Source organism: Pocillopora verrucosa, chromosome 7 (genome assembly GCF_036669915.1).
Source record: "Pocillopora verrucosa isolate sample1 chromosome 7, ASM3666991v2, whole genome shotgun sequence".
Classification (NCBI taxonomy): domain Eukaryota; kingdom Metazoa; phylum Cnidaria; class Anthozoa; order Scleractinia; family Pocilloporidae; genus Pocillopora; species Pocillopora verrucosa.
Genome location: NC_089318.1, coordinates 18009877 through 18034833, shown reverse-complemented (window position 1 = coordinate 18034833; position 24957 = coordinate 18009877). Strand labels below are relative to the sequence as shown.

General features: G+C 37.9%; 3 protein-coding genes across 3 annotated transcripts; 1 reads left to right on the top strand and 2 right to left on the bottom strand.

Moving 5' to 3' along the window:
* Positions 1–843: 843 nt before the first annotated feature.
* Positions 844–7276, bottom strand: LOC131784857 (monocarboxylate transporter 10). Its single transcript, XM_059101688.2, has 5 exons — positions 7132–7276; positions 4523–4825; positions 2757–3370; positions 2191–2557; positions 844–1275 (listed from the first exon to the last, which is right to left on the bottom strand). The coding sequence occupies exons 2-5, from the start codon at positions 4698–4700 to the stop codon at positions 1106–1108; spliced, it is 1329 nt and encodes a 442-aa protein (XP_058957671.2). The 5' UTR covers positions 4701–4825; positions 7132–7276; the 3' UTR covers positions 844–1105.
* Positions 7277–8600: 1324 nt separating this feature from the next.
* Positions 8601–14116, top strand: LOC131784819 (monocarboxylate transporter 13). Its single transcript, XM_059101649.2, has 5 exons — positions 8601–8759; positions 9909–10098; positions 10899–11533; positions 12913–13282; positions 13710–14116. Exons 2-5 carry the CDS (start codon positions 9921–9923, stop codon positions 14114–14116), a joined length of 1590 nt encoding a protein of 529 aa, XP_058957632.2. The 5' UTR covers positions 8601–8759; positions 9909–9920.
* A 2758-nt stretch (positions 14117–16874) lies between these two features.
* On the bottom strand, positions 16875–24893 carry LOC131784849 (E3 ubiquitin-protein ligase RNF8). The gene is given in 8 exon segments (XM_059101677.2): positions 16875–17893; positions 19192–19288; positions 19290–19396; positions 19399–19542; positions 19545–19559; positions 22284–22335; positions 22337–23425; positions 24654–24893. Coding segments are annotated over 8 exon segments (1776 nt in total). The 5' UTR covers positions 24882–24893; the 3' UTR covers positions 16875–17849.
* Positions 24894–24957: the final 64 nt, after the last annotated feature.

The window sequence follows — 24957 nt, the reverse complement described above, 5'->3', positions numbered from 1 at the left end:
CTTTATTTTTAGAGATGTAAAACTGATTTGACGCAGCTTTTTAAAAATTCCTGATGTCTGTGCGGTCAGTGGGCTTTTTACGGACTTCTTACGTTTTAGTAAAAATAGTTGCTTTCAGTAAAAGTGAAGATTTGCGAGGTCTGAAGCTATGTTACCAGAATATTTCTGGTGCGGTACGCCAGATCAGCGGAATCCTGCTATTGACATGCGTCCTGCTATCGGTTTTGTAAATTAAGTTTCGAGTTTATCGTTTAAGATGCACCCAGTCCGCTCAATGTTCATTAACTGTGAAAAGTTCAACATTCTTCGATTACAACAAAGCCAGAAGAAGTTGATTTTGTATTAATTTTGCAAATTACAATAAAACTGCGAAGACTGTTTCACCAGTTCCTGAGGATGCATAATATGAAACGATTCATGTATGGATTAGTAACCTAGGGGACATTTTTGCCCGAAGAGGGTTACTTGGGTCAATTTCACGACATTTGGCCCCTTAAAACATTCCGTTACCGATAGCCTAATACTTGGACGTAACCTCCTCCACCCTCCTCCATCTCCCCCCCTCCTCCATCTCCCCCCCCCCCCCACTCCTTCCAAGGGGCGCAAATGGTCTGACGAATCTTTGTTATGAACACATCTATTGAGCTTGGAATTTTTTCTCTAGTTACGCTTCATATGAAGTATTACGTGGACTATTACCTTAGTTTTTCACTGGTGCTCGACTTAAAGTTTTATGCTCTGAGGGAACAAGGGCGGAAGGGGGGGGGAGGGGGGGAGGGGGGAGAGGAGAGGAAAAAGGCCGCAAGGCGAGAGAGAAAAGAAAAATGGTAAATAAGGCAAGAGCAGAATTTGAATTTCTATTGCATTGATTCAACAGCCAGCCTACTGGATTTTTTTTATTACCCGTTTACTCACTGCAGCATTATCCTCTAACACTTGCATGTCTTGACAGACTTGACGTGATTTATGTTGTCTTTTTTATTATTCAATTTAGCTGTTCCTGCAAAACAACTCTCACAATATTTCTCCATTAATTTGATCTATGGAACAAGAGAATAATGATTAGAATTAAAAAAAAAAATGAGACATTCCACATGATGAAACGTCACGCCACTCCTTGAAGGTTCTCGCCATCTTCTTGTTCCAGTATGGACACAGCTTTTCCTCGCCGTTTGTCACACAACAACATAAAGGGAATGAACGATCCTGCCAGCGTAATACCTCCAGCAACTTGGAAAGGAAGGACATATGAGCCCAATTTGTCCGCTAAAAGACCTGATAAAACAAATAAATGAAATGAATGTGAAACAACGATTCTGAGAAAATCCTAATCTCCGTAGCAATTTTTGACAAATGGAACTACATTTTTGACTTATGGTTGCGAAATTTGTCCATGTGATAAAAAGGTACTCTTTAGAGCCTGGATAACAGAAACACTGATAGGATATGACGTGTCACAAGCGAGGGCCTAGAGATGAGAACGTACGTTAGCCAAGTTCTTCAAAAAGAATGGGGTTGAGAGGTTACTTCACCAACTCTCATCAAGTAACTGCACTCCTGGACACATTTTTTGACACTTGTTGCCTCGCTTGCCCCTCTCAGTGATAGTCTCTGGGATACTACGTACAAAGTGGTAACTACAAGAGTGGAAGGGGGGAGGGGCACGTGAACATTACCACTGATATTTCAAATATACAGACCCGATTTCATGGTCAAAACTTACTCCTCTTTTAAAACCAAACGGAAAATTTTCATTCATCAACACTTTATATCGATTAGCTAGAGTGAGACTGTACCCAAGCAACTCTTGATTTTTCTTTCGTTTTTCATCTAAGGTAAGTATGCGTGGGCTATGATCATTGGTTAAGAGCTGAGAAGGGGTTGGGGACTAGTCATTATTATGGTTTTCAGGGGAAACGGAGGGGGGGGAAAGAGGGTCCATTATTCAGTTATCGCCAACACAGCATAAAGGGGGGAGGGGACTATAAATTACCTGTAGATGAAGGGAAATCACAAGAATGTTTCACAGCCCTAGGGGGAATCAGATAAATTTGATCGTGATACAACCAAAATCCTCCAGCCTCCTTAAGCAATGAGTAATGGCCTGTCTCTCGTGGTATATGACACATATCTACTGCACTTTATAAATACTTTAAAGATATCACTTGAGTACAAGTTTTCTGCCCATACCCACTAATGGAGGACCACTGGCCAAGAAAGCTGATGTCAGCATCATTTCCCAGCCAAGCACTGCGGGCGTCTTTAACGGACTGGCCGTGAGAAGAATGAAACTCAAACTCGTGAAGAAGAATCCGTCGCTGAGACCATATACTATAACGTAGATAACCAAAGGTGTGTAGGTTGTAGTAAGAGTAACAAGGATTGTGCTCAAACCAGCCACAAACTCTGCAGCCTGAAACACGTAGAATGGGTTCACCTTCTCGTTGTTGCACATAATACCAGCCAGGAGCCGACCAATGGCGGAGCACAGTCCGTAGTAGATAAACAATTTTGAACCTTTCTCGGCCGAGATTCCTAGATCTTCACCGTAGCGAATCTAGAGAGAAAGACAAAGATAAGAAGCGGAAAGAAAAAGTCGAGGCGATATGAAATGTGGCCTCGATTGCGCACACATGTCACCTCAATCGCGCGCAGAATAATCTGTGCATAAGCAAATTTCAACTGATCATGTACGAGCTTCTTTGTCAAAGGATGGTAAGAGCGTTTCGATCGCTTTTGTTAAGGGTCGGACTTACCAAATGAATCTGCGGCACAAAATGGCCGAACTCTACCACACATGCGCCTACTATGATAGCAATGACTGGTAGTTCTTTCCACACGGAGAAATCAATCAGCTGTTTCTTTGTGGCACCCTCCTCAATCGCTTTATCGCCCCCGTAACGTTCCTCTTTCTCTTGATTGTCGTTATCATCTTCATCACTCTCAACGTTGGGATCAAATGTCACAGCGAGAGAACACAAGATGAACGCCACTCCCGCCATTATGCGATAAGTCGTTTGCCAGCTACCGGTGATTCTCACTAGGGCCTCTAACGTGGGGCCCATAACGAGCACTCCTCCACCGTGCCCAGCTGTTAATACCCCTGTGGCTAATGACTGTCTCTTTTTAAAGTACTTTCCTATTACCACCAGACCCGCAGAGAACGTGCAACTGGATCCCAAACCAAATAGGAGACTGTAGGTAAAGAAGAGAACCATCATGTTCTCCACGAAAGAGCTGGTAATCAAACTGACGACACAGAATGCGCCTCCGATCAAAGTTGTGACTCGGCAGCCAAATCGAGTAACCAGAGCAGAAGACAGGTGCCCAGTGAAGAAGGCCAAGGCGATACCAACAGAACCGAGCCATGCTAAACCATCAAATAAAACATCACATATGTTACTTTTTTTTTTTCTTATTTCAAATGAAGGCTACGACGAAAATGACAAAGTTGTATTGCTTGATCCTTTACAGCCTAACATCAGTATGCGTATTCTCGATATTGTTCTCTTTGCATTTTTTAGGGTACCGACTTTCGTAAACTTTGCCCCCTTTACTAGGGATAGAATCCTAACGAACTAGACTCAATCAACAGACTCGATTAAGCTCAATTGTTTATCTCCACTCTCGTATTCACTCAGGTACGACGGGCATGTAGAGCTACTCTGCATAACTTGTAACGAAATCACTCTCTTGTACTACATTCTCCACATTGTGATTAGTTGTTGCTAAGGCCTGATATAGGTTGCGTCGATCATGCAAACTGATCAATGTCCCAAAATCACGAAAGGCGGTGATTCCAGCTCTTGATAACAAATGATAGTCTCTCTTGATGTAATGTTTACACTTGTTATCTGATATGTGTCACGCACAAAACACAGTCTCCGACACCGACAAGGAGAATTTGTTTTTAACAATCAAGAGCTTCTTTAGTTGGTGATCATTTCCTTAACTCTCGTGACCTTGATGTTCGATCCAGGAGTGATATTGTAAGGAGAAGTTAGATGCTAGAGGCTAAATAATCTTGCGAGAATTGATATTATGATCAAGCTTGGGAGTGACCCAGGCCCCTTCAGTAAATAAATGGGGCTCGATAGCAGCGCAGCCGGTGTACAGGCTGTAGAAATGCTAATCTTACTACTAAGATCTCTTTCTTTCCTGATCCTAAGGTGGTGGAGAGCTGAAGAAGAACGAACGAGTAAGACGCTGGCTCTGTTACTATTATAAATTAACTCGGAATGTCTGGATACTTCTATGCAAACACATGTATACATCTGATACATTAATCTCATTTTGAAGAAATTTCTCCGCCAGCAAACTTAAAAAAAGAGGGGTTATGGCGCACTCAATTAAATTCAAACAGCTCTGGTGGCCGAAGTAAACAATTAGTGAAAGGTACAGCGGCTCAAATTACGCACCAAATTTAGATGCACACGATGGTGAACGAAGGCGAGCGTCATCTCCATTGATTAGAGGTGTAAGAGTGAGTAAAAAGTAAGAGTCGCTTGGAAAGTAGGCTAACCTGTGGTCTCCCTGGATTCGTTGAAATAGTTCATGAACACCGGAAGAAAAATTCCAAAGCTGAACAGGAAACCCAATGACGCAACCCAGGTCATGGTAGCACAAGCACAGACAAGCCAAGACCACGGCCCGTCTCGCTTCCTGGGCTGTCTGGACGAAAACAGCTGAAAAATGGCCATTATGATACCAAGACAGTGTTTAATCTGAGTGGAACCAAATTCTACAAAGCTGCGACTTGTAAAAATGCACCAAGGTGTTGTGTCGATCAACAAAGCAATCGGAGAGATCGGAATTATAAGCTCCCCTGGTGGATGGAAACAATAGTACATTAACCAGACAGATCTTTTGGTTAAGTTGATCATTAAAGTTTAACGAACTCGCAAATCATTGATGCCGCGAAAAAAGGGAAATTCAGGCCTGATTGGGCTAGTTAAATCGAGAACACAGGGAATCCAGCTCACGCCAGGTTTCCGATTGAAATAATCTAGAAGAAAGCTGGGAAAAAAGCCGAAGACACGTATAACACATCGACAGACAAAAAAAAACCAAAAAAACAACGAAACACACTTCCCTTTTTCTGTTGTTTTTGCATTAACCAGCGGACGAGCTACCTAAAGCATAGTCTGCTGAGCAGCGTAGAATTTTTTTTCTGCGGAGGAGGAGGAGGAGAGTGCGAATGTCAAGTAACACGCGAAAGGAGGAGAGCAAGAAAAGCGCAAAAAACATTACGTCTGTTCTGCGGGCTATCAGTGGAGAAATTAATAAATGTAACCTTTCATTTTCTATTCATTTTATGTATGACAACAGATCTTGTGCTATATCTTGAACTCGCTGGGTGTTCTATACGCAAGAGGTGGAATGCTCCATCATTCGCTTACAAAGACTACCAATTTGGCAATGGAAACCTCGCGAGTAATGATGATCCCATAAAATGATATAAATTAGTTCTTTTACTAAAAAATTAATCGGCTGAAAAAGAACACAGGTTTTAATCCTGTGTCGAACTACGAAGCAGGCACTCGGCGAGAAGGCAAATAAAAAACTCGCGAGTTCTCTCGCTTGTGCATATCGCATCAAAATTACTTGCGCGTATCCGGCTAGAATTACTCGCGCGTGCAGACCCCTGGAAACGTGGTTGGGTAGATTATGTATATGTACACAGCATTCTCTGTGAAATCCTTGCTCTGTATTATGGCGATGAGAGAAATAACATACTACGAAGGAAGTACATTTCCGCTGCCAAAAAGAAAAAATCCTCTTCCGGTCAGAGGCAAGGGTGTGAACTCCATTAATAAAAATCTAATAAAAGTGAAAAAATCAAATACAACATTTAATTGAAAATAAGGCCTTCGAAAATCCTAAAACTCCATAACAAATACAAGGGACAAATTTCCGATGAGAGAGCTAAACATTTTGACTCCGAAAACGAGTATACGAGTATGTTTACGTCAATCTCAATGTCAAGTTCAAGGTCTCTGAACGTGACTGCTTGATTGATCAGATCACAGGCGTCGCGCATGAATCCTTAAAAACATACCAAAGATGATGATGGGAAGAGAAAATTACAGTTTGAAATACGTAAATGAAAAAATTAAGAGTGGATCAGTTGAACGGGGGGGGGGGGGGGGACGGGGGTATTTAAACATAATCTGAAAATTTTGAAAGAGGGGCAAAGTCATTGTTTTGTTTGTGTTATGGATTTTTTTCTTTCTCTCTTTTTTCTTTCTTTCTTTTTTTCGGCCCGATGCAACGCTTACGAAGCTTGGAGCTAACTGCAGTCCAATTGAAAGTGTTCGATTTCTGGTTAATTTAAAGTTTGATATCGTTAGTACTACAATGGAGGGTATATTTTATTGAATTGATTTAAATTTAATCCTTATCAACCTCTGTAGAGTAGACACTGCGCTGAAAGTTTGTAATTAAACAATTCTTTTACTATTGTAAATGCATTTTCTGTAATTTTTGAGAAGGCAGTATCAAAATGTTCGATTGGAATATACCCTGCAAATCCTCACCCCCCTCAAGCTCCCACTTGAGACTCACGCTTGCGCCTCCCACCCTTCCCCCCCCCCCCCCGCCCTCTCCCCCTCAATCAAAATTATCCAGCACGCAATAATCGTGTGATCGGGTGGTTTGATATCGCATTTGTCTACAAAATATCTTACTTTCATAATCCTTTGCATAATAATATTGCATATTATTTATTTCAAGTCGTTTGTTCTAGACTCTCATTAACTCGAATCTCTCTCAATTTTCCTCGAAAGTTCGAGATATCGGGAATCATATCAAATCGTATCAAATGGCCTAATGGCCTGCGTCAACAGAGGAATTCAATGCAAACTACTAGCCCTTTTGATCTTGGTAATTAAAGGGTTGAAATATTTCATTTCTGATCGAGAGCGATTTCATGCTTCGCAAGAAACAAAACCACGGAACAACTCAAACTAAAAAGAACGAATTTGGAAGAGGCATGAAAAAGGGCGGTACGGGTCGGGAAAAAACTTCAATAAATTGTTAAAATGCTAAATAACAAACAGGAAAAAGCACAAGCTAAATTGCCCGATAAGAATGATTCTGTTTTTATAAAAGAGAGAAAAACTAAATTCTCACCCACTCCTAAAGCTGCATGTTTCTCCGCCGAGAAATATTGAAAACTTCCTGTCTCGTTTTGTCCATTATTGTTTTTATGATTTTCAAAAAGAGCATCGTCTACAATTGATCAGTTTTGAAATTGCGGCCAACAAAAAGCGATTGAATTTCCGGTTCCCCAATGCTGCATGTAAGGAAGTCACGTCCGCCTTCAATCCATGTCAAGTATACAAGACACCTGTGATCCAGCTATCAGTCAATCTCCTCGAATTTCTTGAAATTAACGAATTCTCATGCCGTGTTTCACTGCATCATCTTCTTCAAATTAAACTCTTGAAAAAAGTACTGATGTATAGATCATTTAATAGATCTGATTGAACAAAAGCTGCAGAATCTTACATTAGGTAGAAAAAAAAGCTTCAACGACATGACGGAGTTAACTGAAAAGCTGATATGCAACCGAGGAAAGTTTTTTCGACATAGGTGGGTCTCCTAGGCACGCTGCGGCAACAAAACCTAAACGAACCCGATTCATCAAGTACGAGAGCAAACAACCCTGGTTCCCAGGATCTCTCTTTTTCCCGCAACATGGCGCGAGGGTGGGACGGAAGAAGAGAGATCTTGGGCACGAGGTTGGAGGATCAATTGTCCATTTAGCACGGCATCATGGAATCTATTTGAGTTATATGATAAAAAATCGAAATTTTGTGAATGGTGACCTCATCTATTAAGTCAAAATGCACGTATTATCCAGCTTAGCATATGACATGCACAGTAACGGTCATGATCTCCGATGAAACTCCAATCCAATTGTTTGCCGATTATCCAACCACAGAATATAAAAAATGCGCTGTTCGTGTTTGAATAAAACCTATTGGTTTCCCGGAAAATATATTTTTGTTTGCATTCTTCCGTAAAACGATGAATTTCCAGTTTTCTGTATTCAAGGGTGAGATCGTAAATTTTGCTAAAATGCACCTGATCCCTTAGTTTGGCCTAGATAGGGCAATCTGTGTGTTTAATTGAAGGGGTGACATTACATCTATCTCTTTGATATGCTATAAGAATTTTCAATTGGGAATTTGCGACTAGCTAAGAGAAATGCAGTTTTTAGGTAAAACAACGTACAACGGAGGCAATGCTGAGTAAAAAAGGGTTGCTTTTAATGGTGTAAAAGCTAAAAAGTCATGTTTGCCTCTGTATAATTATTAAAAGCTATTGTGATGAAAACGTAGTCATTTACCGAGAAATGCGTCTCCGGTCAGTGCTTTACATCGGCTGCAGCTCAAGCTGTTTTGGAGTTCTGTATGCTACGACGGTTGATTGACAAATGTATTAGTAATATTTAAACCTCTCTTTTTATAGCGCGCCTTCGTAAGGTAAATAGTGTAACCAATCAGCGAGTAGTTTTTTTCCGAATAGAGGAAGGCTGGGGAGATAAAGAAATTCCCTAGGGGGTGGGCGGGTAGAATGACAGCCATCCTCAATCACCGACCATTGGCCATTTTAGAAACTGAGAGAGGTACTATCGAAAATGAGTAATAATTTGGAGAGTAGTGAAGTGATTCAACCTTGAGTACACTCACTTGTGAGAAAAATCGTAGGACCAATGGGATTGCTTCTCATCAAAGATAGACGATTTTTATTCGGTGAGTTTGCACTGAGTAAATATCACCACTTATATCATAAATGGTATAATTATTAGATTTTACTACTGAGCATGTTTTGAAAAAATGTTTTAAACGAATAGTGAAATAATCAAATTTTATTCCATACAACCACCACTGCTAAATCATTATCGGTCAAACTAGTGTAGTGCAGGTAATTATCTGCAAGATTTGAATCATATTGCACAATTACGATCGTACGCAATATTGCATCACACTTGCCTCTCTTATAAAATTTACCGTCACTATCCCGTTAAAGGTTTAGTGCTTTAGGGCCTGTGAAATGGATGTGGGAGACCCCAGGTAGGTGAAGAAACCCGCCTAACCGTGCGTGGAAAATATCCCGCGATGTTTACATCACTATAGAGGTCACTACGAGGTCACTATATAGCGACGCGAGGTTCAACGCTACTGTTTAACGTTGAACATTCAAGATATTGAATCGTCTACTACGATCGATATGTTTACCGTCGCCTTTACTTGAACAGGAAGTAAATCGTCATGCATTCCGCGAGAATAAGATCATATTTTTGCATATTGCTCAACCAGTGCTTTAGTTCTGAATACTTTAAAACCAAACATACTTTAAATTAACCAATATAAGGTATAGCGGCATTACCGTGAGCATGCAGAGTCTTTGGAGGGAACATGACGAAGCTCACTGTATTTCCTCAAATAAGCTTTTAGGTGCTTAGATAAAATTTCGGCTTAAAGGAAGGACGCTTGTTGGAAGGAGGGCGCTTAATTTAGGGGGCACTCGTTCAAATAGCACAGCAGTGGGACAAAAGTAAAAAGAACAGATAAATGCACATACAAAGGAACTTTGGAAGCACATGGAGATAGAAATAGCTGGAACAGGAAATAAACTACTCTCTGGTATGATTCTGCTGTAGTTGAAGCTTGAAAAGTTGTATATAAAGTGGCAATAGGAACAGGATTTTATTGTACGCCTATTATTTAAGAAAGTGAAGAAGCCAGAAAGGCTTTGTTTGACATTATGGCCTAGGAGGTGGGTGCTTTCTTGGGGAGGGCACTTAGAAGAGCAAGGGCACTTATTTCAGGAAATTTGGTAAGAGTCAGGCTTATTAGGAGGGGGTTTTATTTAATTTAGGTAATTTTTTTTTTACACAGGTACATAAGGTAATGTTTAGCATGTATAACTGTTGTGTCAAAGCAAGGCACCAGCAGGATTCAAAATGGTCCTTGGTTGTTTGCATCTGTGCAACTCTCTCACAAGTGATGGTCTTGGGAATTATGCGCAGCTTTGGTGTGCTTTTTCCTGTATTGATGGCAAAGTTTGAAACAAACAGGGAAAAAACAGGCAAGTGGGTCACTTAACCCTTTAACTCCCAAGAGTGACCAAGACAGAATTTCTCCTTACAATATCAATACAATATCAAGCAGACAAGCAATGAGAATAAAGAAAAATAGAAATTAGGGGATTATAAGTTGCTCCAATACCAAATTCTCCATGCTAATATCACATGAATTGTATGGTAGACAGTAAGGAGAATTACTAATGAGATCTTGGGAGTTAAAGGGTTAATGCATAATACTGGTAGTTATGATCTTTTTGGTAGAAGCTGGCTACCACATTTCCTAGACTCCAAACTTTCTAGTTTCCTTTTTTTGTTATGATAGTTGTTTCTCTCTTTTTTTGGTTTAAATTGATTTTTGCATGTTGCATGTTCTACAGCTTTTAAGCTGTAGAACTACTCAGCCATAAGGCGTGGAACAACCTTAGGAGAGTGGTATCAACTTTATTATATACCACACTATGAAAATATGAGCCCACTGGAAGGCCAGGAAACTGTTGCAAATAAATTCGTTACTACCTAAACAATCATGGCTTACAAGTAAGCACAAGTAAGCAGCAGCTCATATATTCAATGATATTTCTCGGTGATCTGTTGTTGTCTCAGTGTTTTAATATTCCATTAATTGGAAGTGAAAGTATTCTTAAAGTGATTGTAAAAGTAGGTCAAAATTCTTTGAGGAAACTCCTTTTAAATCAGCTTCATTGATAGCACTAGAGTGTCCTTGAGCAGAGATCTAATAAGATGGAGCAAATCAAATTTATTAAAATACTTCTTCATAATTATTACTCATTATTTCTTACAGCTTGGGTAGGTTCCCTCTGCTTATCACTTGCACTATTTGCTGCTCCATTTGTGGGACGTCTCTCTGACAAGTTTAGTTGTCGCTGTTTGATCATGACTGGAGCATTGCTGTTTGTAACAGGACTTATAGCAACATCATTTGTTAACAACATTGCAATCATGTTCATCACCTACAGTATTCTTACAGGACTAGGAGCATGTTTCTGTCGTACGTCATGTTTTTTAATAGTAGCAAAGTACTTCAACAAGAAGCGATCATTTGCCACAGGGATTTTAACCATGGGGGCCAGTCTCGGAATGTTTGTATGGGGCCCTATAACACAGGTCCTACTTGATTCATTTGGCTGGAGAAACACATATAGAGTGATGGCAGCTTCCTGCACCCTTATTTTCATCTGTGCTATGACTTTTAATCCCAATGTTGAGGAGAATGACTGGGAAGCAGCAGGGAAGCAAAAAATAGGAGAGAGCAATGATAACAATGAGGAGAAAGATTGCTGTGGCAATGACTTTGAAGCTAGGAGTGAGGAAATGAAAATTCTTGATTTTTCAGTATGGCGGATTCCCCAGTTTTGCATACTTGTTTCTTCATTCACACTGATGTTCTTGTGTCGTTTCATACCCATGGTTCATCTAGTAAGTGATTAGTAAGTGATACACCAGTGTGAGATTATGTTAGTAACCCATTGACTCCTAAGACTGACTAGCATTTAATTTTTCCCAACAGTTATGACCCCTGAATCACACATTAAGATCTCAAGAATAAAGTGAATTATTATAACAACAAAGAAATAAATAAGCATGTGATTGTTTAACAAATTCTCCTTGTCAGCACCTAAGGAAATGTATAGAGAACATTATGGAGGATATGTATACTGAGGTTAGGGTGAAAAGGATTAAGGAGACTCAGTCTTTATGGCTCTAAATATGGATCCTACACATTGTTTTCCACGCACTTTTTTTCTATATTAGACCTAAGCATCTGGTCTAAAATTGAACAATATCTACTAAATGTTAAATTGTTTCACTATTCATCACCTTTCTGCATGAAACTCTATTGACATTGTAAGGTGAAATTCATTTTTGGTTACATGTAAGGGTAAAAGGGTTCTTGCAGGGTGTTTGCTTTATTCAGGGTAAGTAAACTGCATATGGGCACAGCCAGGGGATCACACTGTCAAACAGAAGGTACTCGCCAGTTTTGGCCTCCTGAATATGGTAGTTTGTTTGCTCATAAAAGGCTTACAAAGAGGGGTTGGGGAAGGGGGGTGTCCTTGGGCATTGCATGTACTTACTCTAAGATAAACTTCACAATCTACAAATTAAAACTGATCATTCAGAAGGGTCTTATACTCCTAGGGCCAGTTTCTTTGACAAAGTTTAGCCATTGTTTAACAAAATGGCATCCTAAACAAATCCTCAATTTTTCTTAACCTTTTTTTCCAAACATTTATCTTTGAGGATAGTGTCAAGAGAGCTGAAAGTTAACAGTGGAAGGACAGATATTTAGTTAGTTTAATCAACCTTCTTATATAGAAAGCCTGAGGCCCACTGGTTGCAAATAAAATCTTGGTTTGGGTTTGACCTCTTGTAATATTACTGGCCTGTGGAGTCCTATAGCCAATAATATTGTAGAAAAAGTAACCAATCTGTGTTCACAAGTACCAACACTCAATGGACAAAGGGATTAATCCTTAACCCTTTAACTCCCATGTGTGACCAAGACAGAATTTATCCTTACAATATTAATACAATATCAAGCAGACAAGTGATGTGAATAAAGAAAAATATCAATTTGGGGATAATTAGTTGATCCAATACCAAATTCTCTGAACTACCATTATAAGAATTGTATGGTTGACAGTAAGGAGATTTAAAAAATTTGATCTGGGAGGTAAAGGGTTAATTGACTTTGATGATGACTTCCACCCAGGTTGATAAAAAAAAAGTTGATCACAGCTTTCTCAACTGGATGATTAGACTTCACACCAAACTGATGTCTTCTTTGTTTTCAGGCCAAGTACAGTGAAGAACTGAACATTTCACCTCATCAAGCCTCATTCTTTTACATGTTCCTTGGAATCTCATCAGGCACATCTGCATTTCTAATTGGCAGACTGTGTGATGTCAAATGGATCAATATACGTTATGTAAATCAGCTTGGAATTTTGGTTTCTGGAATCTCTACACTGCTCTTACCACTTGCTAAAAACTATCTTTCTGTTGCATTTTATGCTGTAGTGTTTGGGTTCTCAGATGGAGCCTTCATCACAACACAAAATGTAATTCTCTTGAATATTGTTGAGCCCAAGAGACGAGCAGCTGCATTTGGGTTTGGGTGCATGTTGTGTTCACTGGCTTTAGCTGCTGGTCCACCTTTAACAGGTAAGAACTCAGAAATTTAATATTTTTAATCATAACCATTACAATTTCCTCAAATGTGATTGGTGCATTGACTACTTTATTTTTCACTATTCATTCTGTTTCATTCATTCACTATTTGGGGCTTCTGTGAAAGTCCCGATTTTGAAAACTCCTATACTTATGCTGTGCATGGCTTTCACAGTCTTTCCTGAACTGTAAGACAAACAGGGATGGCATAGTAATATGAGCACAGGCCTCCCACTACTGTGTTGGCACCAGTTCATTTGATGAACCTGATTAGACAATTGAGCAGGCATTGAGTTTGTTGTTGTAGAATGACCTCACTCACTGTTTAAACAAATTAATACCCAAGCAAGCAGTAAACTTGCATTACTGACCTAATTGTTTCTGCTGTTACAACTGAAATATTTGATATTATTTTTTGTAGGCTTCATAGCTGACCAACTGGCTTCATACAAGTTTGCGTTTTACACAATAGGCTCTCTAATTCTTCTCAGTGCAGCTATTCAGATGCTTCTGATCTGCTTTGAGTCTCCAGTCAGTGAGACCAAAGGAGATAGTGATGCTGCTGTGACTGTCAAAGTGGTTACAGTCTCTGAGAATATCTGCACAGAAAGTCAACATGGGAAACCTGACGATAAAGAACTCCTGGGAGGCCTTTATGTAAAATCTCTGTTGAAAAAGAACAGCAACATCAGTACTTCTGTGGAGAGTATCCAGCTCCTTCGACACCGATCTGTTATTACACACCGGAACCCAAGTCAACCTCCTTTCTTCTGTTGGCGAGTTACTCCAGTTCCTGTAAAATTTTACACCTTGACAACAGTCATGTAACATTCTCCAGATATACGCTCCTTATTAAATTTTACCATGATACTGAGTAGTATCACTTCCTAACGATCAAGTAATTTCTTAGTTGGCTGCTCTGTCTATCCGTCTCATGACCTTGAAGTGTTTGATTCAATGGTGATACAATGAGGAGGAATCAGTGGTAGATTATAACCCGTTAACCTCCTCAGATCTCACTGGTATTTCTCCGTTACTGTCTGCCATGTTACATTTCTTTTGTAATTTGTAGTTTTGAGAATTTGGTTTTTGGATCAACTAATAATCCTCTAAGTTATATTTTTCTTTATTCTCATCACTTAATTGTCCTGCTTGATATTGTGCTGATAATCACAATCTGACAAAAAATACAAAAAATCAAAGGAGAAATGCTGGGTCTTGGTCACTTATGGGAGTTAAAGGTGAATGAACACTTTTTTCATAATTATTTTATAGTTATGTTATAAATGTACTTGGTTTATATTAACTAACTTATAATCATGATAGCTATAAAAAATCATGATTATTCTTATGATAACAACGATAGTCTGATAATCATAATTCATAACAATTAATCGTCAATCGTGGTGGATATTGGGGTACTATCCATCACTCACTTGATACGAAGGTTGAATACTTGCTTTTGTGCTGAATATATCACACGGATACCAAAAAAAATATTATTTTCTTCTGGACAATATCACTGAAGAGTGGCCACGAAATTAAGTCCTTTGATGTGTGGATTTTGTCTCATCAGCTACGTAGTAAAGTGCATGGTATTTACTATTCACTAATGAGTCAGGCCATTTGAGGGCCGTAATGTTGCACATTGTGTGTATATGCAAATAATTATTATGATTGTTAGATTATTTAGTGAATGGAAATTAACGTTAAATCTGCAATTTTTCTGGGATTCCTAACAATCTCGATATTAAGAAAATCTGAAGAGGTACTTTTAAGAATACAGTATTTATGTCCTTTGGCCTCCTTTTCCATTGTTGGCTTGCTCATTCCTTACTGAAGAGAAAAAAAACTCCTTCAAAACAATTAATGTTTTTTTACTTTTGGTTCATTCACATTTTGGCTGCTAGTCTTATAATTATGGAGTATTGATATGTACCTTTAATAATATCTACAATTGGCATTCACAAAAACAAAATTCAAACTTGATCTCCAAGAATTGAAATGAAAAATATTTATTTTTTGAAGTTTTAGGCAATGAATGAACTATTTATTTCTCTCTTTAAGAAAGTTTAAGTTTGTTTGAATATTTGGGTAAAAACTTTAAGGGTATGGGTATTTCAGTTAAATAGTGATTTTTGGAATTATGGGGTATACAATCTGCAGGAATTAATGGCGGTTAACATTATGGTTAATATTAGTTTAATTAAAGTTAAATTAATGAGATGCAGGATACTCCAGAGCCCCCTCATGGACCCTACATAAGGGTTCTGTCATCAATCTGTAAACCTTGGGTAATTTTGAATGATTAAACTTAAGTCACAAATTAAATGTTAAACAAATGTCAGTTAAGCTTTGCAATGAAATTGACCAGTACTGTTTATCCACAAATATCAAGATAAACATTGATTAAAATTTGGAATTATACCACACTACCAATATATCTGGTTTCTTAATCTTCTGTTTTGAAAAGGGTTCACATTGATATTACCTAACCCCAGCCAAATAATCAGCACAAAAGTTGCAGGAATTTTTTTTTGTTGGTTTTCGTCATTGACATACTGGTAACATTTCTTTGGAAAGCTGGAAAGAAGAAACAGCGAATCAAGCCCTCAAAAGGATATAGGGGGTCGGCAGGGTTTTGACTTTGCTTTCCTCAAAATTGCAGGGAACTGTTTGGACTACTTAAAAATTTCCTCAACATTATGACTTAGTTAGCTTACCAGCAACTAGGTTGATAGCTATGTAACATCGTTAAAACGTTTTTTTTACATGGAGTGTTAATGAATGCTATAAATGTTAAAGATGTGGTATTGACATCCTTAAATTAATAAACTTCATTAACACCACACCACAGCCTGTTAGTCGCATATACCATATCTCTGATTATAAGACCAGTTTGAAAAGAGGCATCCATGAAAAAATTATGTCACTAGGAAGACCTTTAAGTTGTCTTTGGTGAGATTAATTGTGGCTGTAACTTTTCAAAGAGGTATAATTGTTTTCCTTTTCCTTTGTTACCTTACAGAAAAGAATGGCAAGGCAACCAATGTAAAATTTGCCCCCTTAAAATTTGTGACAGCATGGTATTTCTTCTTCTCCCCCCCCCCTCCCACCCCCTCCCCCCCCCCCGCCCCCCCCCATATACCTACTGGGTTTGTTGCAAAATAGCTACTACAATTAAGTTACTCAATTACTTTAATTTGTTTTAGTGTTGAAAGAGAGAGCTGCTGAAATAAAGAATTATGTGCCTTGTGACCTGCGTTTTAAAATCCGTCACCATTTGTTTCATTATCCTCTGCAAGCCATGATTGGTTGAAAATTGGTCAGAAAATACTATCATCAAGACCATTTTATTTTAGAATCTGATTTTGTTCCTTGTGCATTGCCATTCTTCTAAACCAAATTGAAAAAGCCAACAAAATTGAATGCCTTCAAATTTCTTCCCTCCCCATGTTACATGAATTTACAAAAGCAATAATATAACTATTGTGTGTTGTTATAAACCACTCTGTTTTATGAAAGGACTGTATACACTCTGTAAGTTCAACATAAGGTTAAGCTATCTTATTTTTTTTTGTCCATGTTTGAACGCAAAACTGCTACAATATTATCACACCCCCACCTTTTAGAACAGACTACTAATCCATACAGTAGTAAGAAGTCAATTAGGCTTAATCAATGAATGAATTAACTATTAATAAAGCCCTATTAGTTTCCAGAAATGTTTTTTCAGTGATAGTGTTGATTCATAAGGTACAAAGGCAGCCAAGCCAATGGAATTGTTTCCAAATGGTTACTTTTGAAGTTAACTATCTATTCTTTATTTTGTTTTTATGTTTGAGAGGGAAGGAAGGGTGGGGAAAAAAGCAGTATTGGGGAATGGTTGACAGAGTGGACAGAGTTGAGCAAAATATTTGATCAGGAACTTGGCTTGATCTGTCTGTACCTTAAACCCCCTGTGTGACTGCCTACATCTAGTGATGACCACACCCTGTTAAAGGGGGTCTTACACATACACTTTTGTCTTCATTTCTCTTTAAGTTCCTGAAAATAAGTTTCACTTTAGTGTACGTAGTTCAGTAGGGCATGAAAATGTAGTTCTTCAAGTTACAATAACTTTAGCTGACCACCAGGAGAGAGATTTTAACTTTACCAACAGGTACAAACATTGCACAAAGGAAATATTTACATGTGCACCACTCTGTCTTAAACACTCTCTGAATTGTTCCAATCATTAACAATATTACACTAAATAACACTCTTATCAGAAAGAGATAACTTATAATCTACTGTAGACAGCTTCCTTTTTTTTTTTGCAAATCAGATTATGAAAGCCATAACAAGAACAATGTTGAAATTGAAGCATCAACACTCATTTCCATCCAGTGCAGAAATTCATTCAAAGCATTTCCCTTACATAGTTTCTTAATTAGGTATTATCCTTGTAAATTTTATAACCATTGATGTAAATTAATTTAAATGTGGTTTTGGCATCTGTACATAAGGGTTCAGTACTGGCTACCCATCTGAACAGCATCTCAGTTGTCCACCACTGCAGTTAATGACTGAGTGGGCATCCGGGAGCCCAGTGTCCTCTCATTCCTGGTGACAAAATTTAATTTCACAAAATTACTTTACATATTTTTGTTAACACAGAAAAGTCAAGGTAAATTTTCGAAGTTAATAAATCTATCAAGGATAGCAGATACATAAAAATAAAATAACAATAATCATCATCATCATCACTTTTATTTTTGTTGTTACACCAGTGTCTTTTTCTCCGATGGCACTCAATCTGTCAAATTTTGTTTGATCTCTACTACTTCCCTGTAGTCAGTAGTCATCTAATATGGCAAGAGCAACTGCTTTTGCCATGAGATGACTACTGACTACAGGGAAGCTTGAATCAGCTGGGAAGATAATCATTATTTACTACAATTGACAATTTAACCCATTTTGCAAAAGAAACTCTTCACATCTCATTGGCATAATTAAAAAGATTTCAATTATAGACCAATTATACCTTGACAAATACACTTGCCAAGAAAATACATTATTGTCAAAAAGAGTAAATTCTGCTTTCAACATTACTCAGTTGTTACCATAAGCATATTAAAGGGAAGAAAACAACATGTTTGGGAAAAAGTTTGGTTCTTGTGAAAGGAAGGAAATTACCCCTTTACACCCTAGCTTACACAGGTTATACAGGAAACTGCAAGTAGACATTTCCTTTCACAACAGTTTAATTTAGAGACTTTAAGATGACTGCCATTTATAAAATAACCACAGCTACTATGAGTGCCCTGATTGGTACAAAACCTATCATTTACTGCACTAAAAAAGTCTATAGTTGTTTTATAAAAGCAGAATACAGCACTTCCTATCAGTTTACCAGCATAAGAGAATACATTAAAAAAATTGTGTGCCTGATTGGCTGAAAACAAGTGCATATTTCATGTAACACAAGTACAAAGTTGTAATTTGAGTGAAAACTGCAAATAGCATGCTGCCGAAGTTTTATCCCTCTTGACTTTCTGTTGTGTTTCTCATGTAAATTATTACTGAGTAACATGATTTCTCATGCAGTTTGGTGTAAATAAGCACTTGTAAATTTGTGAATACAACTTGCACTCAACCTAAAATTTACTCCTGCATATTAACACCAAATTGCACACAAAATCATGTTGTTACCTATGCTAATAACCCACTGGGATGTTGGAAGAAAATGGAAAAAACTTGTAAATCATAATTTATTAATTGCTGAGTTCTCTCAGCATCCCAAGTGGGTCTTTATGCTGGTTAACTGACAAAAGTTAAGTGTGTTTCTTACAACTTTTAATTGGTAAAAAATATTCATAAGCAGAAATTGCATGTCAGCAATGAGCTTCACAAATACTTACCACACAAATGGCAATGGCCATAACCTGGATAATAAGTCCCAGGAAGACCATGCATGTAGTTATGCTGGTAAGGCTGCCGCTCATAATCACTACCCGCTGTAACGATATCCAGCACCACCCCCACCATTGCTACCATGGTTACCATGATACATGTTCTCATAATACCTTTGGTTACCATAGTTGTTTCTTTGGTGTACAGCAGGCGGTGCTCTTGAGCTTGACGGCCACGAGGTTCCCTTGCAGGCCTCATATGCCGCATTGTGTTCTGCACCATTGCCTGGGTAACAGTGTTACTCTCACCCTGTTGGCCCTCTGCATCATTCAAAGTGATTGGATGTTCTCGTGACCCAGCATAGCTGTAGAAGCAGCTGTGAGCAGTAAATTGATCAATGAAATGTTAGACAAATGTCAAGTTCTGTCTGACTCTGAGAAGTTGTTTACAAGTATCTTTCAGGTCCAGCATTGTGAAAGGAAAATATTCATATCATAATTTACAAATAAAAATACTAAAGCACAAATTTTCTGGGCCCTTCTTACAACAAAAAAAAGGAAACAACACTTCAAGGCAATTTTTGCTTTTTCAATACATAGTGAGCAGACGAAAAGCCAATACTTAAACTTTTCCACTTCTCTTGCAAAAATTTCAAGTATTACTTGAACCTCATGAACTGTGAATTAATACACTGAGTGATATTTATCAGTTCATTAATTCCTTGCCTTTCAACTAGAATGCAAGACAGTCATCATCAAATTTATGACTACAGGAGTAAGTGAGAGAGGAAGTATTCGGAAAGAATGAAAATGATGGAACAACAAAAAAGGAATAAGAGAGAAAAAGATGGGAAACTAGGGATATCAAAATGATAACAGGTTTTATAAATTAAACATGACCAATGCAACCGGTTGTTTACCTACCAAATCCATTTAAGTCTTTTGTTCATAACTCCTTAAATTATTAATTTCAACAATATCTTTATATGCCAGATTTATTAGAGTATGAAACCCTGAAACTAAGCAAATGCATGTTACCATAACTGTAGAAAATATCACAACTTTTCCACTCTTTTTAATATTAATTAAATGGTATTTCAGCTAACATTTGTCATTTTTCACAAAACTTGTGTGTATGAAGCTTCCAGATAGAAGGACAGCAATGTTCCTCAGAGATCAGAACACATTTTCATCAACTTAGACATTTAAAACTATGGCCTCTGGCCATAATTTTAGCCTGATATTATTCCTGAAGAACATCAAGAGACACCAAGATATATAAATTTAACATTCCCAAGGACACTGATCAGTTCATTCAAGGAGCTGTTTTAAATTGACTGAAAGAAACCCACACTGTCTTTTATATTTGCATGAAAGGTATATATCTTAGAATCATATTATTTATTACAAATACAATTAATAAGACACTGTGTTACAATATTTTGTGAAAGGTTTTGTTTTTGTTTAACATTTGAAGATTATTCCAAATTGGATTTTGCTCCTCCTCAAAGTTTGAGAAAAAAAAAAGTTGTCTGCTTCTCAATGCACTGATGAAATGGTTCAATCTGAAGGATGTAAAATTTAGTGTTGGGTTTGGAAAATTTGCTGTTGATTGCTCCTGTAAAAAAAGATTAGCCATTCACATTAACAGTGACACCCTGATGCAGAGAAAGGAAAAGAGAAATAAATAACCACCATTTCTAAATGTTTCTTTTCTTTGCTTTAATTTTCCTCTTTTTGTTACTTTTCTGGACAACTTGGTTCTCCCTTCAATGACTATATTGTCATGGTTTCCTTTAGGAAAAAGCAGGGGAAACAGTTTAAGGTAACAAGAGAATGTTGTCCATGTCTGAAAACAAAGTAGCTCCACCCTAGGATTCTCTAATCACTCCTGGCTTATTACCACCATGTATAGTGCTTCAAAACAGTCATGCCTTTTCAAAAAAAAAGCATACACTGTAGCAATTTTTAACCTACAACCATTGTTATTACTATCATTAATGCAAGTTATTTCTAGAACTAATTAAATTTTAACCCAATAATCAATTGTTTTGATTATCAAAATGCACTTAAAAATCTCAATTTACCACCTATGTGACAGAGTGGATGTAAAATTTCACATGCTTCATGCACTGGAGTGATTTAAATAAAATTTTTCACTTTCTCTAATTGGCCACTTGGCATATTGTGTAAAAATAAATCTAAAAAGATGTTTGAGCGAGTGAATACCAGAACAAAAATAACTATTAACTTCCCTCTGTCAGCAGTCTACAAATTTGAATATCTATCATGCCTCACTTACCGACAATAAACAAATCAAGAAAGGATCAAACTTTCAGCAGGCAAACATTTGCTTTGATACAAATCTTCGGTTACATCTACTGTAGGACTGAGAATAGGAAATTAAGCCATGGCAGAATAGTTGTGTCTTCTTCGCAAATTCACAAATGCTTGCGAGCATATTTTCTCACTAAGCATCAAAATGTATTTGCACCTTTGGGGTATCTGCAACCACTTTGTTTCACGAAGGGTTCTGACTTCATCAACAAAAATACAAGTTTGACTTTTCATTTTGAAGACAATCAGTTTATGAACTGTTTGATTCTCTCACAATCATAAATTTCTTGCTTACAGATTTAAGTACTTCCTTTTGGAGAGTTTGGTTGCGAACACAATCGTAGATATTAACCAGTTACAAGTTAGGCAATGGTCTCGTAAACATGTATGTACACTTGGACTGGTTTGACAAATGGGCATTAGGGACATCCCTATTCAGTAGGAATCCTATGATGAGGTAAACATCATTATGCAGACTTTTCATTCTCCTGGTTCCTTGAGTAAGTAAGAACACTTCACTGTGAAAACACCTCTCTTAATTTTGCAGTGCCATGCAAAGAAACTTTATCGGCAAGATGTTTTTTTTTTCTCTTTCGGGATCAGATGGATCGTTATTCTTTCCCTCACAGTTGGCACAGATCTTAACAAACAATTACATGTGGTCACCTGGTCATAAGACAAGGTCACCTGTAGACAAGGAGTTGTACAGGTTCACAGCTTCACTTAGCCATCAATGATGATCACTGCATTTTGTAGAATATTACCTCTTTTCAACTCCTCCCTTTCCTGAGTGACAGTCTGCCGCCTTGTCTTGGTCCTCCTCATCCATAGATTCCACCATTTTGGCAATGGCGTTATCAAGAACAAGAGACCTGACTGGTCTTCCCACTATGGGTTGACGGCAGATTGGACAGTTGTTCTTCTTCTGAAGCCACGACATCAAGCAGTATTCACAGAAGGAATGGGCACAAGGTAAGGTAGTAGAATTAATGAAAAGGTCCTGACAAATTATACAAGAAAACTCATCCTCCATCTGCTCAATGACTGTTTTCCGTGCAACTTCCTCCACTCTCTTTGTCTCTTCTTGTTGTTTTAGAAGCTCTTTGTTTTTTGATTCTACAATTTGTCGCAGCTCCTGTAAAGTGGATTCCATTTTTCTCTCATTTGCCTCTAAGTCTTGCATTCTAGCTTGGGATGCTTTGTAATTCTCCAATTCTATATGCAGCATGTTCTGCCGGGCTTCTTTCTCAGCAATCACTTGCTCCAGTGCTTCTTTTTGTCGAGTCAACTGATTTTCTAGCTGTTTGTCTTTTTCTTCCAGTTGCTTCTTCAATTCTTCTTGCAACTGCATTTCCACAAGTTTCTTTTCTTCTATCAAGCTTTCTTTTTGGCTTTTCAACTCCTGATTGAGTTGCTCTTCCTTCTCCATCAACTTTTCTGCAAACAGTGTCTTAAGAGCACCTTCCAGCTCATGTTTTTCTTTTTCTAATGTGGCCTTCTGATCTAACAGCTTAGTTTGTAGCTCCTTCTCTGTTTTTTCCAACTGCAGAACAACATCTGCATGGCATTTCTCTTTTTCTTCTAATGAAGCCTTCAATTTTTGAATCTTTTCTTCAGCAACACTAATGGCTTCATGAACAGCAGGATGATCTGTACCGAATGGTACCATTACATAGCCACCACTTTCTCTGAAGATTTTCCTCTGTTTAATTGAGCTGTCTTTGTTACTCAACAGAGATGAGTCTGCACACCTTTTGCGGCCTCTAGCAATGTGTTCAAAAACATATTCAAATTCTGGTGTATTAGAGTTTACTCCAACACCAAAAACCACTCGATCACCAGGTTCTAGTAAATGAGGGATGCTTGGTTGAATCCTGTTTCTATTGATAAACACTCCATTCAAGCTCTGAAAGATACAAATAAAAATAGACATAGAAGCTTTAGAAATGGCCCACTCAGTTAACTCAAGAACTAGTCCTTATTAGAGACTACCAGGGAAAACACTCCAAGCAGCAACTGTTTTGGTAGCCAAAGAGTAGGACAGGATTGTTTAGAATAAGTTGCTGAGAAAGTCATCACTGATATTGGTCTATTACAGCCTAAGAAGTATTAATTATCCACAATGTCCAACAGCCAGTTGGGTGTTGTGAAGAAGGTTGTGTTCACCGACATGACTCCTTCTTCAGTCCTTCATTGCATTTTTCTGATGTCAAGAGTTCCTTGAACAATGTTTACATGAAATACCAGGCATGATATATATCATCCTTCAATATTTTCTACAGGTGAATAATGCATACACCATGCATAGGAAATCAATAATCACCCTACAACTTTGTCATAAATAAAATCTGTAAGAACATATTTCCATTAAGATTCTTGTTAGGTCTCATTTTAAAAACCATACTACATGACTTTCAACAACATTTCTTTTTTTTTTAATTTCAATAACAGCAAAAGTTTCAGCTTTTTTCTTCCTGAACATAATCATCTTGATATTTTACAGCATGATTGTGATAATATCAAGCAGAAAAAAAGAAAAGGAATGAACTTGATCACAACTTTATTCGCACAATGGAGAAAAAACTAATTTTGAAATCGTAAGAACTGAACAAAAAGATATTTATGATGGGGAATTAATTCTGCGGCAGGTATTTACATGTAAATCCTGCACGACGCTGAATAAATTAACGCCCATCAGAAAGTCCAACGAAAGGTTATTTTCGCACTGTTGGTTCACCCAAAGCCAAGGGCTACAAACCGTTTCATAAAGTATTCAACAATACGGGACACTAACAGCTGTTTAAAGATGGTCTTTACATAACTCAAGAAACCTTAGAGGGAAAGCGCAAGTTTAATTAGGGTGGTCTTTTGAGAGTTATCCAACCAGCTGCAACTTCTTCAAGGTATTGAATATTCATCACCGAAAACACAACAACAAGCGTACTGCGACCAAAAAAAATTAAAACGCTCGCAGCAATTTTAACTTGAATGTACGAAAGTTTCTCGCCCTTAGCAGTGCATAAAAACTTGCGCGGTAGAAAGAAAATGTTCGCATTTCGCAACCAATATGAATGAATATCATGCTTTATTAGCCAGCGACCCTTGAAGGATTAATTCCCCAGAGCTTACTGTACCTCATGATCCACTATCGTCCATTTGCCAGCCGAAACAGAAACAGTGGCATGTCGACGAGAAATCATTAATGGTGCAGTTTTTGACGTCAAACGTACACTTACATCTGGAGATATTATTCTACCAAAGGTTATTGGTCTATCAGGCAAAAGCATAACGCTATTTGGGCAATAGGAATCATTTTTTCCGCCAACTGGAACTGTTTTGCGAAGCACAGCTTCGTGCGCCATCTTCTCGGAGTGTTTACTTCATGACGCAACAATGCGCATGCTTAGAAATTTGAGTAGATACATTTTTAGGGGGGTA